The 18,541-nt window shown below is 40.9% G+C and overlaps 1 protein-coding gene across 1 annotated transcript; it reads left to right on the forward strand.

Annotated features, from left to right (window-relative positions):
• The first annotated feature begins 1,420 nt into the window (after positions 1 to 1,420).
• Positions 1,421 to 17,224, forward strand: LOC306975316 (syntaxin-7-like). Its single transcript, XM_079572833.1, has 10 exons — positions 1,421 to 1,464; positions 2,149 to 2,239; positions 4,661 to 4,730; positions 4,812 to 4,902; positions 6,793 to 6,945; positions 9,417 to 9,463; positions 9,532 to 9,622; positions 9,693 to 9,765; positions 12,030 to 12,112; positions 17,086 to 17,224. The coding sequence occupies exons 2-10, from the start codon at positions 2,158 to 2,160 to the stop codon at positions 17,185 to 17,187; spliced, it is 792 nt and encodes a 263-aa protein (XP_079428959.1). The 5' UTR covers positions 1,421 to 1,464; positions 2,149 to 2,157; the 3' UTR covers positions 17,188 to 17,224.
• Positions 17,225 to 18,541: the final 1,317 nt, after the last annotated feature.

The following is an 18,541-nucleotide window of genomic DNA, read 5'->3' on the forward strand; positions in this document are numbered from 1 at the left end:
TTCATCCGCTTAGAACATTGACATGTTTAATTTTGTGTTTGGCCCCATAGCGGAGACGAGAAGAGGCTAAATTCTAACAACTTCTTCGGAATTTTGATGAGCGCACGTATAAAGATATGAATCGACTCGTGTAAGCTCAGGTAGGAACATCTCAATATGCAAAACGGTGGCCTGTTCCTTTAAAGGGACTATACGGAGTTTAAAAATGTTAAAATGAAGTATTTTCCTCCCCCTTCCAGCCATGGCCTAATGTGTAGAATGAGCTCAGACCTGTTCACCACAACTGCTTCTAAAATCCTGCACTGTCACTCAAAAAGGTGTCACTTCGGCCTGAATTGCCGTCATGCACGAGCTTAATATAGAAGGTGCAGTTACACATATGGCCTGAGGTGGCAGTAGTGAGTATAAAATGGCCAACTTGCATCCAGCCCCTTTAAGTCTGGGTTCCTTTATTCACTTATTATTGAAGAAAAATGCAAAGCGCATGAAAACAAATGTAAATTATATCAATATGTAGTAGGTTAAAAATCATATGTTAAAAAAATGTGATGTATCGTAGGTTATTTTTGTGCAATATACATCGATTATCGCAGTATCGGCATTATTGTTATTGTGAGCGTGTATCGGATCGTGAGGTACCCTGAGGTTCCCACCCCTAATTTCAAGTGATTGTTCCACTGGCGTTAGCATTTCCATCTGATCTTAGCTTTCAAATAAGGCAGAGTAGGCCACACTGCAACGCTCAACTGCAGAAAATGCACTAGGTTAATGCGGGGGTTAAGAGGTTAAATCGGTCAAAAATGGACCTAAATTATGTGCATCAAGGTCTAAATCAGAAAAAACTAAAGTAAAATCTGTGTATGAAACGCAATCCTACCTCTTGGTCACCATTACTTATTTTACAAACTCTTTTATAACCTCTTAACCCCCGCCTTAACCGTGTGCATTTTCTCCAGTTCGGCTTTACCCAAATCTAAAAGCTTTTAGACTGGAGCTTACAGCCTATAGGCCAGTGTAACGCCCACGTAACGCCTCATTTGAAAGCTAAGACTTACAAAACTGATGTAAATGGATCTTTTACCTTGCGTTATTGCTGCGTTGTCGTCCCATTTTTCATGTCCTTTTTTTTTTTAATCAATTTTTTGCGATTTTTTTCCATCGCTTTATGTCACTTTTTGTTGCTCTTTTGTCGCTTTTCTGTTGCATTTTTGTCAAATGTTTTCGCTTTTTTGTCCCTTTTTTTTCGCGCTTTTGTCACTTTTTTTTTACGTTTTAATCCTCGTTTTCGTCTCCATTATGTCGCTCGTTTTTTCAAGAAGCTTTAAGGAAGTTTAGGTAAAGCCAAACTGGAGGAAAATGCTCTCGGTTCAGGCGGGGGTTTAGAGGTTTACGTTCCGGGCCAGGTCACGTGACGGGGGCGTGACGCACAGCCCGGAAATACAAAGCGCCGCTGCTCCAGGAAAGGTAAACTTTTACGAATCTCATTTTCTCATAAATTCTCTGACATTTTTAAGATACTCGGCACTGTGATGTTACGACAAACTTTTGTAATGTTTATAAAGTGGCGCAAGTGACGCTGACATCGTCATTTTGAGCGACAATTGTGAAGAAAACCGTTAAAACGTAACGCTACTGTGATTGTTGCCCGGTTTTTCCCACTTCCTGCGTAATAAAGTGGATAATAAGGAAGAATTTTAGCGATTCGAGCCAATTTTAACGTTGATGTTACTTTTGGTACAAGTTGTTTCTTAAGTTGCACTGATTTCCGCATTTTCTCAGCCTCGTAGTTTCATTTAAAGGCGCAGAGGCTCGTAAAGTTGCAGAAAAGTATGAACGTTTTGGAAGTATTTTTGTGTCACCAGCTTTCAGATAAATAATGGGTGAGTTATTTTTTGTTTTGCTGTGTTTAGCAAGTGCTTTAGGGCTTTAGGGACGCAGGAAGTGTGCATGACCGGGCTCCAGTGGGCAGTGATGGTTAACACACCCATGCAAACAGAAGTATACTGTTGATAAGAATTCAATATTTGCTCATTTGTTCCTTGTTTAACCAGGTCAATCCCACTGAGATTTCACATTGCTGGACTTAAAGCCACAAGATTGATTGATCATCTGAACGATTTTGACTGTTGATAATCCTTGTGTTTTCAGACGTCCGTCATGTCGTACCAGGCGGGGTATCCTGATGCCAACGCTTTGGTCAACAGCATCACCAACAACATCCAGAAGCTTTCACAGCTCAGTACGTTCTCACTTTAGTCCGTCTGCTCCTGTTATGAATGTAATGATATATCATAATCCAATGTTCACAGGTTTTTCTTCACTCACTCAACGCGTAGTGGTTGAGATTTGGATCTAGTTTTCTCCCTTTACATCTTAGTTTTAGTGTCAGAATAGAAAAGGGCCAAACTCACCCTTTAATATGTTTTTTTAAATGTTTTTTTTTTTTTTTGTCAACTCACTCGCCGTAGTTTTTCAGGAATCCCCCCAACATGGCAGCGCTCCCTGGTCTTTACCACGCTGATTAATTCGCAAATACTGACATGTCCCGCCTCCTCTCCGGTCCGGAAGTAAAACTCCCCTTGCTTTGAGACCGTATTGATTTGGAATAAAGTCTTTAACTCTGTAACTCCGTCAGCTTGGGCTGAATCCATCTGTGGTTATAAAGTGACCGCAAAGTCAGACGCAGGTGAAAAAAGCACGTATGAGATCCATCTAGTTCACGAAAAAATACAGTTTAACTGCGAGCCTTCATCCTAGAACTACATTACCCAGGATGCTCGGGAGTCCCATGATCTACTACGAGGCTTTTGATTGGTGGAGCTTCACGTTCCCACATGTATTTATTTATTGTAATGTAGACGACATATTATAAACAATGTATTAAAACATAATGCAGGCAGATAGTTTTATCCATATCTAACACTGAGAGTAAGAAAAACGTCAGATGGATCAAAAAAATGTTCCCAACGATCCAATTAAACGAACCACCGATCATTTTTATTCCCATTAGCCTGATTCAGATTGTTTAATAGTGAAATAATATATAACTGTTGTCTGCAAAGTAAAAGAAACTCACCGTGTTTGCTGAAAACCTGGTTGCCTTGACCAGCGGGCGCGATGTTGCAATGGTTCTTGGGATACGGAGTTTCTATAGTCAGGAAGTGAATGATGTCACAGCCTTGTACCTTTGCCTTTTCTTCAACATTACGTCGTCTTTTTGGATTGAAATGAAACATTTTATGGTCACAAATTGCTACATAGCTGATTAGCTTTTGCAGTGGCGTTAAACTCTTAATATTTAAATTTTTGGAAAATCGACGGTCGTGTAGACGGGGATTTTTTGCTTCCGGAGCAACAGGACCACAAGGGGCGGGACTGTGGAGCTCTATATACACACACTGCAAAATTTTAGATTGCAAATTTTAGATCTCAAAATTTTCATTCCACTCTTGCAACGATATCTCCACGTCAGTATCTCCTACAGATTCCACACAGTACAGTTTTCTACATACGTAACAATAATTGAAAGATTTTTTCATATGGAAGTCCTGCCTGATTTGTTGAGCTCTGAATCCAAAAAACAAGGCCCGGACCTATTCAACATGACTGCCTCTAAAATCCTGCACTGTCACTCGAAAAGTTATTACTTCGGGTCTGAAGTGCCGTCAATCACGAGCTTAATATAGAAACTGCAGTTACACGTAAGACCTGAGGTGGCAGTAGTGAGTATAAAATGACCAACTTGCATCTCGCTGAAACCATCTCTTCTGCTTTAGTGTTCTGTCCGGCCTATCCCTTGCCATCAGAGCCATTTGAAGCACTCACCTCTCAGTATTTGTCTACTTATTTTTTTCCCTATTCACCTTGAGCGTCTCGCCTTAACTGCAGTCTGAAAAGGTGCTAATCGCAAAGGCAACATTAACTCAGGCAATACAATATCCTTTGCAAACATAGTATCTTGTGTCTCTCTGGATTATTATTGTGTGTAGTTTAGACTCTGCAAACATGATTTAAAAGCATGTGGTTCCTGTGTTTGTTCAGTCGGTTGTATTTCAGTCTCTTTCTCAAATGCTAATGCTCCTGGACGTGAACTGAAGTTATACGAAAACAAAAATAATAATAATTATAGTAAAGGTTGTGATTTCTTCATGCTCCAACAAGACAATGGAGTTTTAACCCAAGAGTTTTTCGTCTCCATAGTTTAACCCCTTAACTCCCACCTGAACTAAGCACATTTTCTCCAGTTTGGCTTTACCCCAGTCCAAAAGCTTCTGGAAAAAAGCAGTGAAAAAAGCAACAAAACTGAGAAGAAAACAATGATGGAAATGTGACAAAAAAGTGAGAAAACATTGACAAAAAAGTGATAAAAAATGTATGAAAAAGTGGCAAAAATGTCACAAGAAATTGACAAAAATTTGACAAAAAAATGACAAAAATGTGACAAAGAAAATGACAAAAATGTGATAAAAAATGACAAAAAAATGTCAAAAAAATTGCAAAAATGAGTTGAATACCCAACAAAACATGATGGAAAAAAAATCTGATGACGTGAGGAAAAAGATCCTCTCGGGTAAGGCGGGAGTTAAGAGGTTAAGCTCGTATGAACCTATACCCAATATCTTAAAATATCCAAGAATCATTTTTAACCTTACGTTTGCAGCTAATGACCTCCAGAGGGCAGTGTCTCTCGTCGGGACGGCCCAGGACGACAACCAGCTGAGCAACTCTCTGTAAGCCTCACAAAAACGTGAATAACGGGGATCATCAACGTGTAGTAAATGTAATAACTGTGCTTTCACGTGTTTTTAAAGCCAGCAGAAGCAGCAGCAGGGAAACCAGCTGGCCAAAGACACGGACCGACAGATCAAGGCCTTCGCCGCGCTCCCAGCGGGGCCCGACCAGGTGAACAATAAGATAAATAATTAAAGCTTGCATTTTCTTTGACAGACAATTCCCACTGCTGCCTACAGAGGGCTCCCTAAGCAAACAATAAAATGCAAATCCTTAGTCTGTCTTTCCACGATCAGAAAGTATTTTCAGTCATGAAATGTGAAATATCTATGTAGATGTGAGACGGGCGGTATTGTATCGCAGCAGTTAGCACTTCACAGCCAGAAGGTCCCGGGTTCGATCCCCGGCCGCACAGGCCCTTTCGTTAGGCGTAGGTACCAGCTCCAGAACTGGGACTGGGCCACTTTTGGAGGAACTTTATCAGCTCCTGCCCTGGAAGGTAGTACTTTTTAGTCAGACCAGGATTTTGTTTTGTAGCAAGATATGTATTTAAAGGACCTATATCATGCAAATTCGACTTCTTGGAGCTTTTGTCCATGTTATTATGCTATTTCCTTATAAAGAAAAACACCCCCAGAGTGGTTTTTGGCTTCATTCACGCAGTTCTGAGCATTTCTCCTGAATCCTGCGGCAGATCCGCCCTCTTCTGGAAAACGACTGAATTGTGACACTTTACATCATAGTGTCAAACAGGAAGTGCCCGACCCGTCCGCGCTGCCCCTGCAGGGAAAACAAACGCACCCCTGAGCGTCTGAACAGATGTCATGTTTTCTCCGAAATCTGTGAAGAAGGAGCTCTTTCTAACCTACTCTGGACACGCCTGTTCTTTTTTCTTACCTAATGATAATGTCATGGAGAAAAGCGCGTTTACGAGGACAGGACTTTATTCAGCTTTCCTAAAGAAGAGGCCACTCGCCAGGAGTTGGAATTTCTTTCCGGGTTTCTGCCACTATCACCAAAATAGTGTTTTTCTGTGACTCTCACTTCACTGATGGATGTTTGGTGAACCTTCGCCACAGCCAAAACGGATTAACTGCACTTTTTGCTGTGATGTTTATATTTCTACTACTTCAAAAGTTGATTCGGCTGTATCAACTCGGAGACAGGGGGGCGGAGTTAACTGAATCCAAGCGTCTTGTCTTCCGGGTTTGAAAAATACCGCCAGAAAACACTTATATTTATCACAATAATGAGTACTCCATAGTGGTAGAGGTACAATATATCATATAAATGCCTATACTTAACTTTGAAATGGCTAAAATAGAATGATACAGATCCTTTTAGGTTTTCTTTCTCTGTATTTATCACAACGCACAATGCAGCTGCTAATTTCAAGATTCAACATGAAATGAAGCGATATATAACTCCGTGAATCCTTGTTTTCTGTACAAACCCCACTCGTTGCTCGCTGTATTTCTTGCTCAATAGCGATTTATTGATCTGGAGCCTTGGGACGCCGGCTTTAAAGTTTGTTTTGTTAACAGTAATGACAGGTTAGCGCGGGCCAAGGCCACACGACGTCATTGAGCTCTTGTGCGAAAGCACCTTTTCTGGAGTTTCCATGTTCTCCCCGTGTCTGTGTAGGTTTCCTCTGGATCCTCTGGTTTCTCCTACCACTAAAAACATGTACATTGGCCCTGATAAAGGGTGTGTGAGCGAATGGTCAGGGTCAGTTGGTGCAGATATGTCCTGGTCTGACCCCAAATGTGAATGTAAATTGACTATGTGACCGAGTCTGTGAATGGCGCTACACAAAAAGTCCTTCCTTCTAGATTAGCCCCGAAGCAGCTTTATAAACCACAATCATGAAGTCCAGAGAGTACCCTGTTTTATGTGTTTTTAGCTTAATATAGAAGCTGCAGTTACACATATGACCAGAGGTGGCAGTAGTGAGTCTAAAATGGCCAACTTGCATCTAGTCTCTTTAAATAATGACTTCACCGTGTTGGATTTTACTGTAACAAACCCTCATTGGTTTGAACCTCCTTTGTGTTTGTGCAGAGACAGAGGAAGCTCCAAAAAGAGCGGCTCCTGAACGACTTCTCCACCGCCCTGAACAGTTTCCAGAAAATCCAGCGTCAGGCGGCGAACAAGGAGCGCGAGTTCATCTCCCGAGTCCGAGCCAGCTCCCGGATCTCCATCGGCCAGTCCGGGGTGAGGACACAGACGAGCTCCTAGTGTGAACTGTCTGGGAAAACAAATCTCAGACGCTTTGCCCCGCGGACAAATATTTGACAGGGCAATTCAGGTTTGGAGGAATATACCAGGTCCCACAATCTAGTTCCTGTTGCTCAATAGGTCATTACTAAATGTTTTACCGTCATTTTTAAGAGAGATAGTTTGAGGAATGAGAAAGTAGGAGTAGAATAGAAGTTGTTATTTCCTTAATTCAACCAAAAATGATCTAAAAAAGCTGCTTTTCAAGATGAATGTCTGGGAAATTGCATGAAGTCAAATGTCAGTCTCTAGGTTTGTTCCTCATGGGATCACTTCCCCTTCACAAAGCTGTTTACGTGAAACAAAAACTGAACTGGGAAACGTGTGGTTGCAATACTCACTTTGTCCAGTAGATGTAGCCAGAGAGCTTCTTAAATGCACTTTATTTTTCTCTATGTGGGTTTAATTTGAAGTCTGTTAGAGCCAAAAGGAACACATTTCAGGTGAGACGTGGGAAAGCAGTGGGGAGTTCAGAGGTTTATACCCAGTTTTCTCCCTAAACATCTTAGTTTTAATGTGAAAATAAAAAAATGACATCAGACAACACTCCATTATCCAAATAAGGTAATTTCTTGTGTAAGTCGCCAGCTGCCGCAAGGATATACAGCTCCACTTTAGTCGCTGTATCTGATTCCTGCCTCTTATGGAACAAGGCGAAATTAAAATTTCTACAGATTTATTTTTACTAATGTTCAAATAATGCTCAAAAACTAAACCAGATCCAAAGTCCCGTCTTTAGAACATCTTTGTAATTAGTACCACTCACTCACACATTCACCCAGGAATTCCTTTAGTCCCACCCCAGAATCATAAATCGAAACCTGGCCCTGTCCATTTTTAACCTCTTACCACCTGCCTGTTCAGCTTTACCCAAAACTAAAAGGTTGCAGACGACAGGCCAGTGTAACGTCTCATTTACATACGATACTGATCGCAACTTTTTTGTGATATTTTCATGGTTTTTTGTCGTCTTTTTGTCATTTTTCCCCCTTGCTTTTTGACTCTTTTTTTTGTCATGTTTTCGTCACGTTTTTATCATTTTTTAGTTGTGTTTTATCGCTTGTTTATTGTGTTTCTGTCGCTCTTTAGTTGCTTTTTTTTTGTTGTATTTTCATCCTCGTTTTCGTCGCTATTTTGACTCTTTGTTCAAGAAGCTTCTAGATTTGGGTAAAGCCAAACTGGAAAAAATGTGCTCGGTTCAGATTAATATCGGGTAGTCAAAAATATTGGCATTTTGGCCTTTTTTTTTTTTTACATAATCGATGCCTTATTTTTTATATGAAAACATAAAATGACAAGAACTTACAAACTTTAGTTTTTTGGTTTCTTTTTGAAAGACACTAGGTAGAAACAAAAATGTTTAGATACCTTACGCGTTTCGACGGACAAGGAAATACTTCCGTCTTCCGTCGAAACGCGTAAGGTATCTAAACATTTTTGTTTCTACCTAGTGTCTTTCAAAAAGAAACCAAAAAACTAAAGTTTATTACTCAAGAAGACATAATGAATAAAAATAAAATAAAAGAAAGAACAATAACTTACACTTGCATTTTTCCTCATATCTACAATAATCTACAGCAGATGTTTCAAATGGTTATCTCTACTTTAAAAATGTTAAAATGATGTATTTTCCTCCCCCAGCAATGTCCCAATCAAATGGCCAACTTGCATTTAGTCGCTTTAAAGGGATATTTCTGGATTTTTGACATAAGGCCTCATTTCCTAGTTACCATGTTGTTGATTTCTGGAGTTTTTTACATTTTTAATTCATGCAGTCCTTATATTTGAAGAGTTTAGCGGTGCTAGGCTAGTGCTAGGCTAATGCATGTCTATGGTAACTAGTAGCCTGCATTAAAAACAGCCTGACCCGAGCACAGTGCACCTGAGGCAAATCACTTATAACACCAGAGTAACCATATAAATGTCTGTGTTGACTGAATGAGTTTCGAAATATAACCATTTTGCATTTAAAAGAACTGATATTTGAGCAGCAGCAGCTTCCTGGTTGTAGCTACGCAGCGGCGGAGTGATCTGCTCGGTTACCGGATCTACAGTAGTTCGTTTACCTGCGGCCGCCATTACTACACGTGGAATTCACAAAGGAGCTTTCTACAAATCAGATATGGCAACGTTTGGAGGACGAGCCCATGATTTTGCAGAGGTTTTTAATGAAGGCTACTAGTTACCATAGACATGCACTAGCCTAGCACCAGCCTAGCACCACTAAACTCTTCACATTTATGGACTGCATGAATTAAAAAATCTCCAGAAATGAACAACACTCTGGATATCTAGGAAATGAGGCCCTGTGTCAAGAATCCTGAAATATCCCTTTAAGCACGACCTTCACATTTGTAAAGACTTGATAAAAGTACAAGATGAACCCAGTCTTTGCTTCCTTCTTTCAGGGAGGCCAGGCCGAGGACGACTTCAGAAATGTCCCGGCTCTTTCGAGGTCTGTGTGATGTTTCTTTTACCTGTGGTTCACATCGTCACGTGATAAATAAACTGATTGTTGTGCAGTGAGATGCAGCTGCAGGCGGAGGAGCAGGCCATGAGTGTGGAGGACCTGCAGATGATCCAGGAGCGCGAGCAGGCCATCAGGCAGCTGGAGGTGAGAGCGTCATGAGCCACGCCCAGATTTAACGTTCACAAACCCGCTGTGTTTTTGTGGTTCGGTGCAGTCCGACATCGTGGACATCAATGACATCTTCAAAGACCTGGGGGTGATGGTCCACGATCAAGGAGAGATGATCGGTGAGTGATGTGTTCCAGTTTCGTCTTATCAACTCAAACGTGTCGTCCACATCTGCTTTATTCCTGTCACATCCGAAAAATAAATTCACTAGGAATGAGAGTAAATACTACGCTGACATATAAGACAAAGGGACAGAGGGATATTGTACATTGTGCCACAAGACTTACACAATGGAGATACATTTTATTCCCTCAAACTTGGCTGTAAATAAACTTTAAGTGGCGCTAGCCCACAGTTAGCTTTGCCCGTTAGCCTGTTAGCTCCTTCTTCGTGATTCCATTGGTGTGTATTGCGCCTTTGACCCGGTGCAGGGAAAGCTGCAGGCCTGGTTTTCTGGCCCGAGACACCAGGGAGAGATGAAAGACCCCCCAATCAACCCATTAACACTTGTATTACTCCTAGAGGGACTACGGGAAGGATTTATTAAAGTAAACAAGTTACTTAGTTCTGCTTTAATAACACAACATGCACCGACTAAATCTAAGTGAATATGAACGTGCTGTACCTCATTCTGAAGCTGGAGAATTCAATCACTGAGCTAGTTTTCACCTGTGTTTTATGAAATGCTGCTAAAGCATAACTGACCTTACATATTTGTAATGCACAAGATGTAATGATCAGGTCATTTTATCACTTTGTCTATTAGACGCTTCACACGGGCCTTTGAGGACTCAGTTTTGTTTTAAAAAACGTTCTGTTGGGACGATAGTCAGCTGTACTGCTGTGTGTAAGATGTGCAAAAAGAGTTCTGCTTCCACCGTAGTTACTCAAGTCTAAAATACCATCTCAATGTAAAACATGTTGGACAAACACAGAGACGTCCTCGATGCTAATGTTAGAGAAAGAAAGTCTCTCGGTATTGGTTAATATCGGAGTTTAACATTTTAGTTTTAATATTTTGCATCTTCACGTGTAGATGGAAATTAGCATGAGCTAAATATTTTAATATTATATTTATTTATATTTATTAAAGGGGCTAGATGCAAGTTTGTCATATTATACTCACTGCTGCCACCTCAGGTCATACATGTAACTGCAGCTTCTATATTAAGCTCGTGCATGACGGCACTTCAGACCCGAATTAACACTTTCTGAGTGACAGTGCAGGATTTTAGAGGCAGTTGTGGTGAACGGGTCTGAGCTCATTCTACACATTAGGACATGGCTGGAACATGTAGGGGGAGGAAAATACATAATTATTACATTATTAAACTCTGTATAGTCCCTTTAAGATGAATGTATTGTACATTGTCTCTGTCAAATAAACTAAAAACTAAACCTTAAAATGTCTTATTTATACATGGAAACATAAGTAAAACATTTGTTTCAGTAATCTACAGCTGAAGTTTCAAATTGATCTCTCTGAGGGGGTCATTTACCAAGTGTTTGCTCATGTGCAAAACAAGTAGCATGTGCAGCATGTGTGAGTCATTAAAGGGGGGGTATTATGCAAAATCGACTTTTTCAAGCTTTACATCATGTTATTATGTCATTCCCTCATTAAAAACATGCCTGAAGTGTTGCCTTGGCACATTCACGTATTTCTGAGTAATCTGTAAAAACTCTGATGGCGGCCATTTTAGGGATAGGTTTGCCTGAGTCCTCCTAGGAACGCCCCCACCTCCTGGAGACGCCTCCGAGCTTTCGTCACCAGCCGAGTAACCAACCACTGCTCCTCAGCAGAACCCCCTCCCCACTGATGCCACAGACAGCGTGTGGAGGGGGCGTGTCTGAAAGGGTCAGAGGTTCTTAAAGAGACAGAGGCCTATTTCAAGACATTCACTACAGCCATTTTGAGAGAGCAATTTTATACAAGGCAGTTCTTCTAATTTACTGCATTTACAGACCAACAGAAGGTTTGGTCATCATTGTAGTGTGCTATAGACTGGTGCTATGTGATTGAAAAAAGCATAATACCCCCTCTTTAACCCATTTTTCTTCATGCAACATTCTCTTTTCGTATCAGATTTGGGGCCCACAAACAGTAATACAGTCATTTCAAACATGCCCACAAATATCTGTATGCTATTTTGCACTTCCTAGTCAGCACCTGTCCCCCTAAATGTATTTATCTCTTCTCTGTTCACCTGCAGCGTCTCGCCTTAAGAGTCGCTCCAGGACAGAACGTTTGGCGCCTCTCGTCTGTAATAGGACTCCTCATCATTATACAGCATTACCTCAGCAAACACGCGTGTTTAATCTGTCCCGGGACACTGACCTGAGCTGCTGAACATGTGTAAATGTTTGCTGCTTGTGTCCACAGACAGTATCGAGGCCAACGTGGAGCGCACCGACCACAACATCACCAGCGGGATGCAGCAGCTCGCACGTGCAGCGCAGTACCAGGTAAACACGCCGCACACGACGCCATCCTGACAAAGTAAAGGCCTTACATGACATCAAACAGCATCAACTTAGACTCAACTAGCCTTAGATCTAAACTTGTGTGAGAATAGGGACTAGGGCTGAACGATTTTGCCAAAAATCAATATTGCGATTTCGATTTTATTGCGATTTTCCGCTAATAACTTTTTGTTGCAATACAATTAAATATTTACAACTGATTTAATAAAGTATTACATACTCTTAAATCCTTTATAATCACATGGAATATAATTCCAAATAGTCCACATAGTCATTTAGCCGACATAGTTTCCAATAAACTTATATTTTATTCTTATTATTATTTTTTTGGAAATAGCCTAAATAATGTCTTGCTATTTGCTCCTGTGTTTTAGTCAGATGGTTGTGAAGTTCTTATCTTTATCCAAAACATCCCCAAACATAATCCTCCAAAAGTGAGCCAGGACTCTCAACAAGCAGCTCAGGCTCAGCTTCATCTCTGTGGAGGCCGAGACGTGTGAATCCGGAGGAAAGTTTCTGTGATCAGAGCATCAGAGCGTGTAGCGCTGCAGCTAGCGCAATGCTAACGGAGGAAACAGCAATAGTACTTAGCAGTGGCTGCATTACACACGCTGATATTTTCACAGTACATCCACGATCTACCGCGCACCTTAAGTAAACGGAGAAGTAAACAAAAGCACACGGTGGAGCGCGGAGCGGGCGTCTCTCGCCACTACATTCACTTCTTTGGGCCGCGGCATCAGCTGCATGGGCCGAAATCGCGTGCCTCTGCGATTTCGAAATCGCGTTGTGTAATATCGCGATATTATCGCAAATGCGATTCATCGTTCAGCCCTAATAGGGATACTGCGTGAGTTTTTGCTGCAAAGGTTCGTCAAAAACACAACGATATGGTCCAAAAGCTGTAGCTGTAATTGTTCTAAATTGTTTCTTATGTTGCCATGTACATTTTTAGGCTGCATTTCTTTGCAAAACAGATGTACAAATCTCTGTCAGTGATTATACGATACATTGTGGCATCTTGAGTGAATAACTTTGTGAAAACTACTAGGGATGGTCCGATATGAAAATTTTCTGCCGATACCGATATCCGATATTTGCCTCACTGGTGTGGCCGATATCCGATATTTGCCGATATTTATTTCAACGTTAAAAATCAATAGAAAGGCTTACTCAAATGTGGTAAAGTTTGTAAATTGTTCCATTATTGGAATGTCTTATGCTTATGCCTGGGACACATCTCACACACCAGGATGAAACAATCCTTTTTATTAGAAAAATATTAAAAAGACCAATTGCAATGCTGGAGTGAAATGTCATTTTGTTTTTGGCTAAATATTTACTCAGACCTACTTATTATTATACTTTCACCCATGTCCTCTATTAATGGGAAACACTGACACTGGGAATATGCTAGGCTACTATTTATTGCATTTTTTATTAAAATATGTAGCCTACCATGTTATTTAAGCTACATGTTTTAACTTTAAACAAATCTGATAAAGGACACATTGCTCTGTATGAAGCTTTGGAGTTGGAAATATCATAATGTCACTTTAACAGCACCTTATATGAACTTATGAGGCCAGACTGAATATTTAGAGTTGGTTTAGAGCTGGCAAAAAGCAAACAGTAGATTTACAAGATTAGCATGAGCTTTGAACTGCATTGTTTTCAATGATAAATGCGCGAACGATCGCAAATGCGTCTAATTAAATATGCGCGAAAATGCGACATGACATAACGCCTCGTTTTCACAGGTCATTAACATGACAGAAGTGGGCAGAGTAAACATGAATACAGACATTATCATTACTGTAGTTAGATGACAGAAAGGTCATGTTTACGTGTCGTAGCCTTTAGCCTGTTAGCAGCTATGCTAGCGCTAACAAACAAAGTTATAAATCTGGCGTCAGGACGGAGAAACTTTTGCAAAACTCACCTCAGATGTAGCGACAAATAATCCATCAGAAAATGATTCCTGTTAATCCTGACTCAGAATCATGTCCATGGAGGCAGTTTTAGTCCAGTTTGTTGCAGCAGTAACTTGTGGCTCTGCATCTCTGTGGTGTCCAAGTGTCCGCTCCAGTTTGTTTAAACTTAGTAAAAACATACTTTCTTTTGGAGACGTGTGAATTTATGCTGGAGGTTCTTTATTTTTAGGAGCCACTGTTTATTTGAGATATTTTGAATAAATTGTTGCCCCAGTCAGGTCAGTGCAGCCCGTCTACACTGCTGCTGCTTTCAGGTGCGCTATGACATTACGGTGTAGTAAATAATTCAAAGAAGAAAAAAAAAATCGGCCGATATTTTCCCATATCGGACCGATACCGATATGGGAAAAAAGGACAAATATCGGCCGATAATATCGGCGGCACCGATATATCGGCCATCCCTAAAAACTACAGGATTTGCAGAACATGTTTTACTCGTAATAAGGCGTCTTCGAGACTCTGGGGCCCCTTTTAAAACGAGCAGATTGGTAAAAGGTCTAACGCCAAACCGGATGTTCGTCAACGTCCGCCATGATAAGAAGCCCCCGACTTAGGCTGTCAGTTAGGAAGGAGTTAGGAAAAGGAGCCTCAATGCTAACTATCATAGCCACTTTAGCATAGGGACCTTTGGTGCTAACTAACCTGTGATTAGGAGCTATGTGCCATCCCATAAGCCACTGCACCGCCAATCCTCCCACCCCTCTCGGCCCCACCCTCGAGTGATTCCTGGCAACCACTGTTGATTGACAGGAGCACATTAATAAAAAAAATATGGAATAAGATTCTGCACAAGCCAAACTTTACTAAATATGTTGTCGTCATCACAGCTCAGTCACATGTCAGTGTGTTAAAGAGCCGCCTCAGTAAACGGATTAAATGAAGACAGTTTGTGCTTTTGCTTTCATTAAGTAGAAACTTACTGTAGCTTTATGAAACAGCACTAAAGGAAAATGTGATGCTCATCTGGATTTTTCTTGTTTTTTCTCCTTAAATGTCTTTATTTGGGCACTATGTTGTTGCATATGCAGTACAGTAGGAGGCAGCATGTGCTTTTGTTTGCCTGCAGTCTGCCAATAACATTAAAGAAGAAGAACAGCAGCTGTTGGTGATGTCACTTCCCCTTCCCCTGTGTAAGTACGGTCGAATTGGACAAATGCTGCTGAAGCTCTAGTTCACTAACTGCATAGGGATCTAACAGTCGACCCCATGAAAGGTTAAGGATTAGAAGCTCGGATCAGGACATAATTTGATGGTTTCGGATGCAGCCAGGGATATTTAGTATTTGCCGGGTAAACGTTTTTTTCTTTATCTTAGCTTTGATGTCGGCAGAAGAATAGACCAGACTCACCCTTTACGATGCTTATTTTATGGTGTTCTGCATGTGTTTTTCTAGTTTTATTGATGGTGGATCTGGCGCCCCTGCTGTTTAGAGTGAACCTTTTTCCAAATTTCAGATGTGACTCACGTTTGGCATGGTGGCTGTTTGTGTTTGTTTGTGGAGGAGCTGTTGAGCCGTTGGTAGGTGAGGGCACTGGAGCCGATGACACAACGGGACTCGTGTAAGAGCTCATTCAGGCTAAATAGACTGTGGTTTATTTCGGTTTATTACACGAAAGATTCCTCCGCGCAACATTTCCCAGTGTTTGCTGTGCTTTTTAAGGACCACACCGGCTTTACAAACGCCGCCGTGTCAGGTTTGCTGTGGTATGTTTGACGGAGAAGGTTAAAACCGGCCTCTGAGTCACGATTACACTTATAAAAAACACAGAGCTTCTGTGTGTAATATACCAGCAAATGATCACTATCGAGGGTAGAACTTGTTGCTTTTACTCCACTACATTTTAAAGATAAATATAATACTTTCTAGGATCCAAAGTAAAACATCTAATTTGTCCATGTGTTTTGTTCATATTAAAAGCCTGATAACGCACACTCCACAACAGTAGGTGGCGCTGTGCAGACGTACTGTCAAATGCCTCTGACTCACAAGGAAGAGCGTTTGTCCCCGTCGTGTTTCCGAACAGGAAGCGATTTTAGTCATAATTAGGCGTTATTGAAGCCACAGCCACCCTGGGGCAGACTGTCCATTTACCATGTGGCTATATAATGTGTTGTTCATATCCTGAGCTCTTATTATGTCAGTGCCCTCTGCTGGACACGTGTGGAACTCTTTCCTTTTTTAAAATTGAATGCCCCCTAGTGGCTAGAGTGAGCATTTATTCTATAAAAATGTATAACTCTGCTCAAGAATGGGCTTTTTTTTTTTTTCTTACATACTCTGGAATGTATGCTCTACAGGGCAGGGGCCGGATTAAATCATCTCGCGAGCCGGATCAGGCCCGCGGGCCGTATGTTTGACACCCCTGCTCTAAGCTCTCTGTAGGTGAAAACAGTTTAATTCTATGTGCCTCGATTCCTGAGAAATCCTAGGTTAACAGAGGCTAGTTTTGATCAAAATCACAGATTGTATTTCTAGAAAAGAAGTTATTGTGTGTTTTATGAAACACAACTGTCTCCCTCATTTCATTCTCTTCACTGGGCTTTGGCTGAAAACAGGAGCTTAAGAAAAGAACACTGACTATTGAGAATGTCTGGGCGTGAGTTTCATGTTGTTTTAAGAGAATATAGAGCTGAAATATTGAGATAAAATAGGAGAGCTTTGGAAACACATGATGAACTAACGAGGGCCGTGGTCATTTCTGCCCCGTTGTGATTAAATACATTTATTTCAGTTCTGTTCATCACAGAGCTCCACAAAACCACACATAAGATGCAACAAACAAGACCAAAAAAAAGTGTTGAAAAAATAACAAAAACCTGACAATTTGTAGGTTTTTCATATGAGCGAATGAAATGATGTCACTCTGGCCTATAGGCTGTTGTAACGTTTTAGATTTGGGTAAAGCCGAGCTGGAGGATTTGCCCGTTCACCCCTTGGTCGTCTTGTGTTTCCTCCTCCAGAGCAGCTCGCGGAGGAAGATCTGCATCCTGGTGCTCATCGGGGTCCTGGTGGCCGTGGCCATCGGGCTCATCATCTGGGGCGCCGTGTCCAACAAGTTTTAGGAGGACGGGAACACTCTGGAGGGTATGCAGATGACGTCACAGCAGCGGAAACCAGACGAGTGTGGACTCCAACTGCACGAGTACGATGGTAAAGTTTGTGTTTGCTGTGGACTTTTTCACTCTGAAAGTGAAAATAGCATTTTAAAATCTTTGCTGTAGATCAGTCACATAAATATGCAAGTTTTCTGTTATTTAACATTTTCATACTAAAATAAGATCGACTATGCGTAACTATGGCCAAGATTGCCTTTGTTTTTGTCAATGAAATGTGAATTAATAGAGTTAGGTTCAAATTTATGATTTTTGTTGTTGTTGATCTATTAGTTTTTGAGTGAATTTGCTGTTTATGAAATGAAAAAATCTGTCAAAAATAATGTTTCCCTTGTTTATCGGTTGTTCAAAGCTCAATAAACGAGGCAGGAATTAGAAAGGATTGAAAAAGTACCGGGAAGTTTGGAGCTTCTCAAAGAGCACATTTTGTGGCCACGAGTCGAGGTCGACTGATATATCGCATCAGTATTTGGGTATTTTACAATATCGGATATCGGCCGATATAATGCCGATAAAAGGCAGATATCTCCGGAACCCAAAGTGACAGACGCTTCATGTTTTTTACTTCTCAGTCAGAGCCTTAAAATGAGCCTCCCACAACTTCCTAGACTTCTAAATTGTTAACTTCCTAGAAATATATAATTTCACATGCCGCTAGAGGGCGCTGCAGGCTAATCGAGCAGCAGAAAGAAAGATTGGAGTGAGCGAGAAAGCAGAGGTTCCTCTTAAAACACAATAAAGAAAACAAAACAAAGCTAATCAGCGAGGGGAACGACTTCACAAATAAGAGATTGAAAAACCTGCTGCCGGGAGAGGCTTGTCAACAGTGCAGTGGTCTGTTCTTTATGCTATAGTTTCTGAACTGTTACATTAGCAAACCCTACGCCTATTCAGCCTGTTGTTTTTTTTCTCATTTTATGGCTAGTGCGTCTTATAGTCCGGAAAATACGATATATTTCATAACCGTACGAGACAGAAACTTTCAAACAAGCTCCCTCTGAAGTATCAGTCTGTTTATTATATTTATGTCCAACTTTCTAAATATTCAGTTTTACAAATAATTTTTATGTTTCTTCAAATCAAATATCCCACATCAGTAATATCTAAATCTTTTTTGCATTTCTTTAACTTCTTACTCCCCGCTGTAAACCGAGTCCATTTTCTCCAGCTTTACCCACATCTGAAAGCTATTCGACTGGAGCTTACAGCATTGACATTGACATTTTTTTCATTTTTTATAACACATTTGTCACTTTTTTGTCGCTCTTTAGTTGCGTTTTCATCCTCGTTTTTACCTATTTTT

This window comes from Gobius niger (assembly GCF_951799975.1).
Source record: "Gobius niger genome assembly, chromosome: 15".
Lineage (NCBI taxonomy): Eukaryota > Metazoa > Chordata > Actinopteri > Gobiiformes > Gobiidae > Gobius > Gobius niger.

Bases quoted from the DNA above. Each gene is read 5' to 3' on its own strand.
- LOC306975316 (XM_079572833.1), top strand. From the start codon at position 2,158: ATGTCGTACCAGGCGGGGTATCCTGATGCCAACGCTTTGGTCAACAGC. The intron at 9,766-12,029 runs GTGAGTGATGTG...TTGTGTCCACAG, and splicing joins CGATCAAGGAGAGATGATCG to ACAGTATCGAGGCCAACGTG. The intron at 12,113-17,085 runs GTAAACACGCCG...TTCCTCCTCCAG, and splicing joins CACGTGCAGCGCAGTACCAG to AGCAGCTCGCGGAGGAAGAT.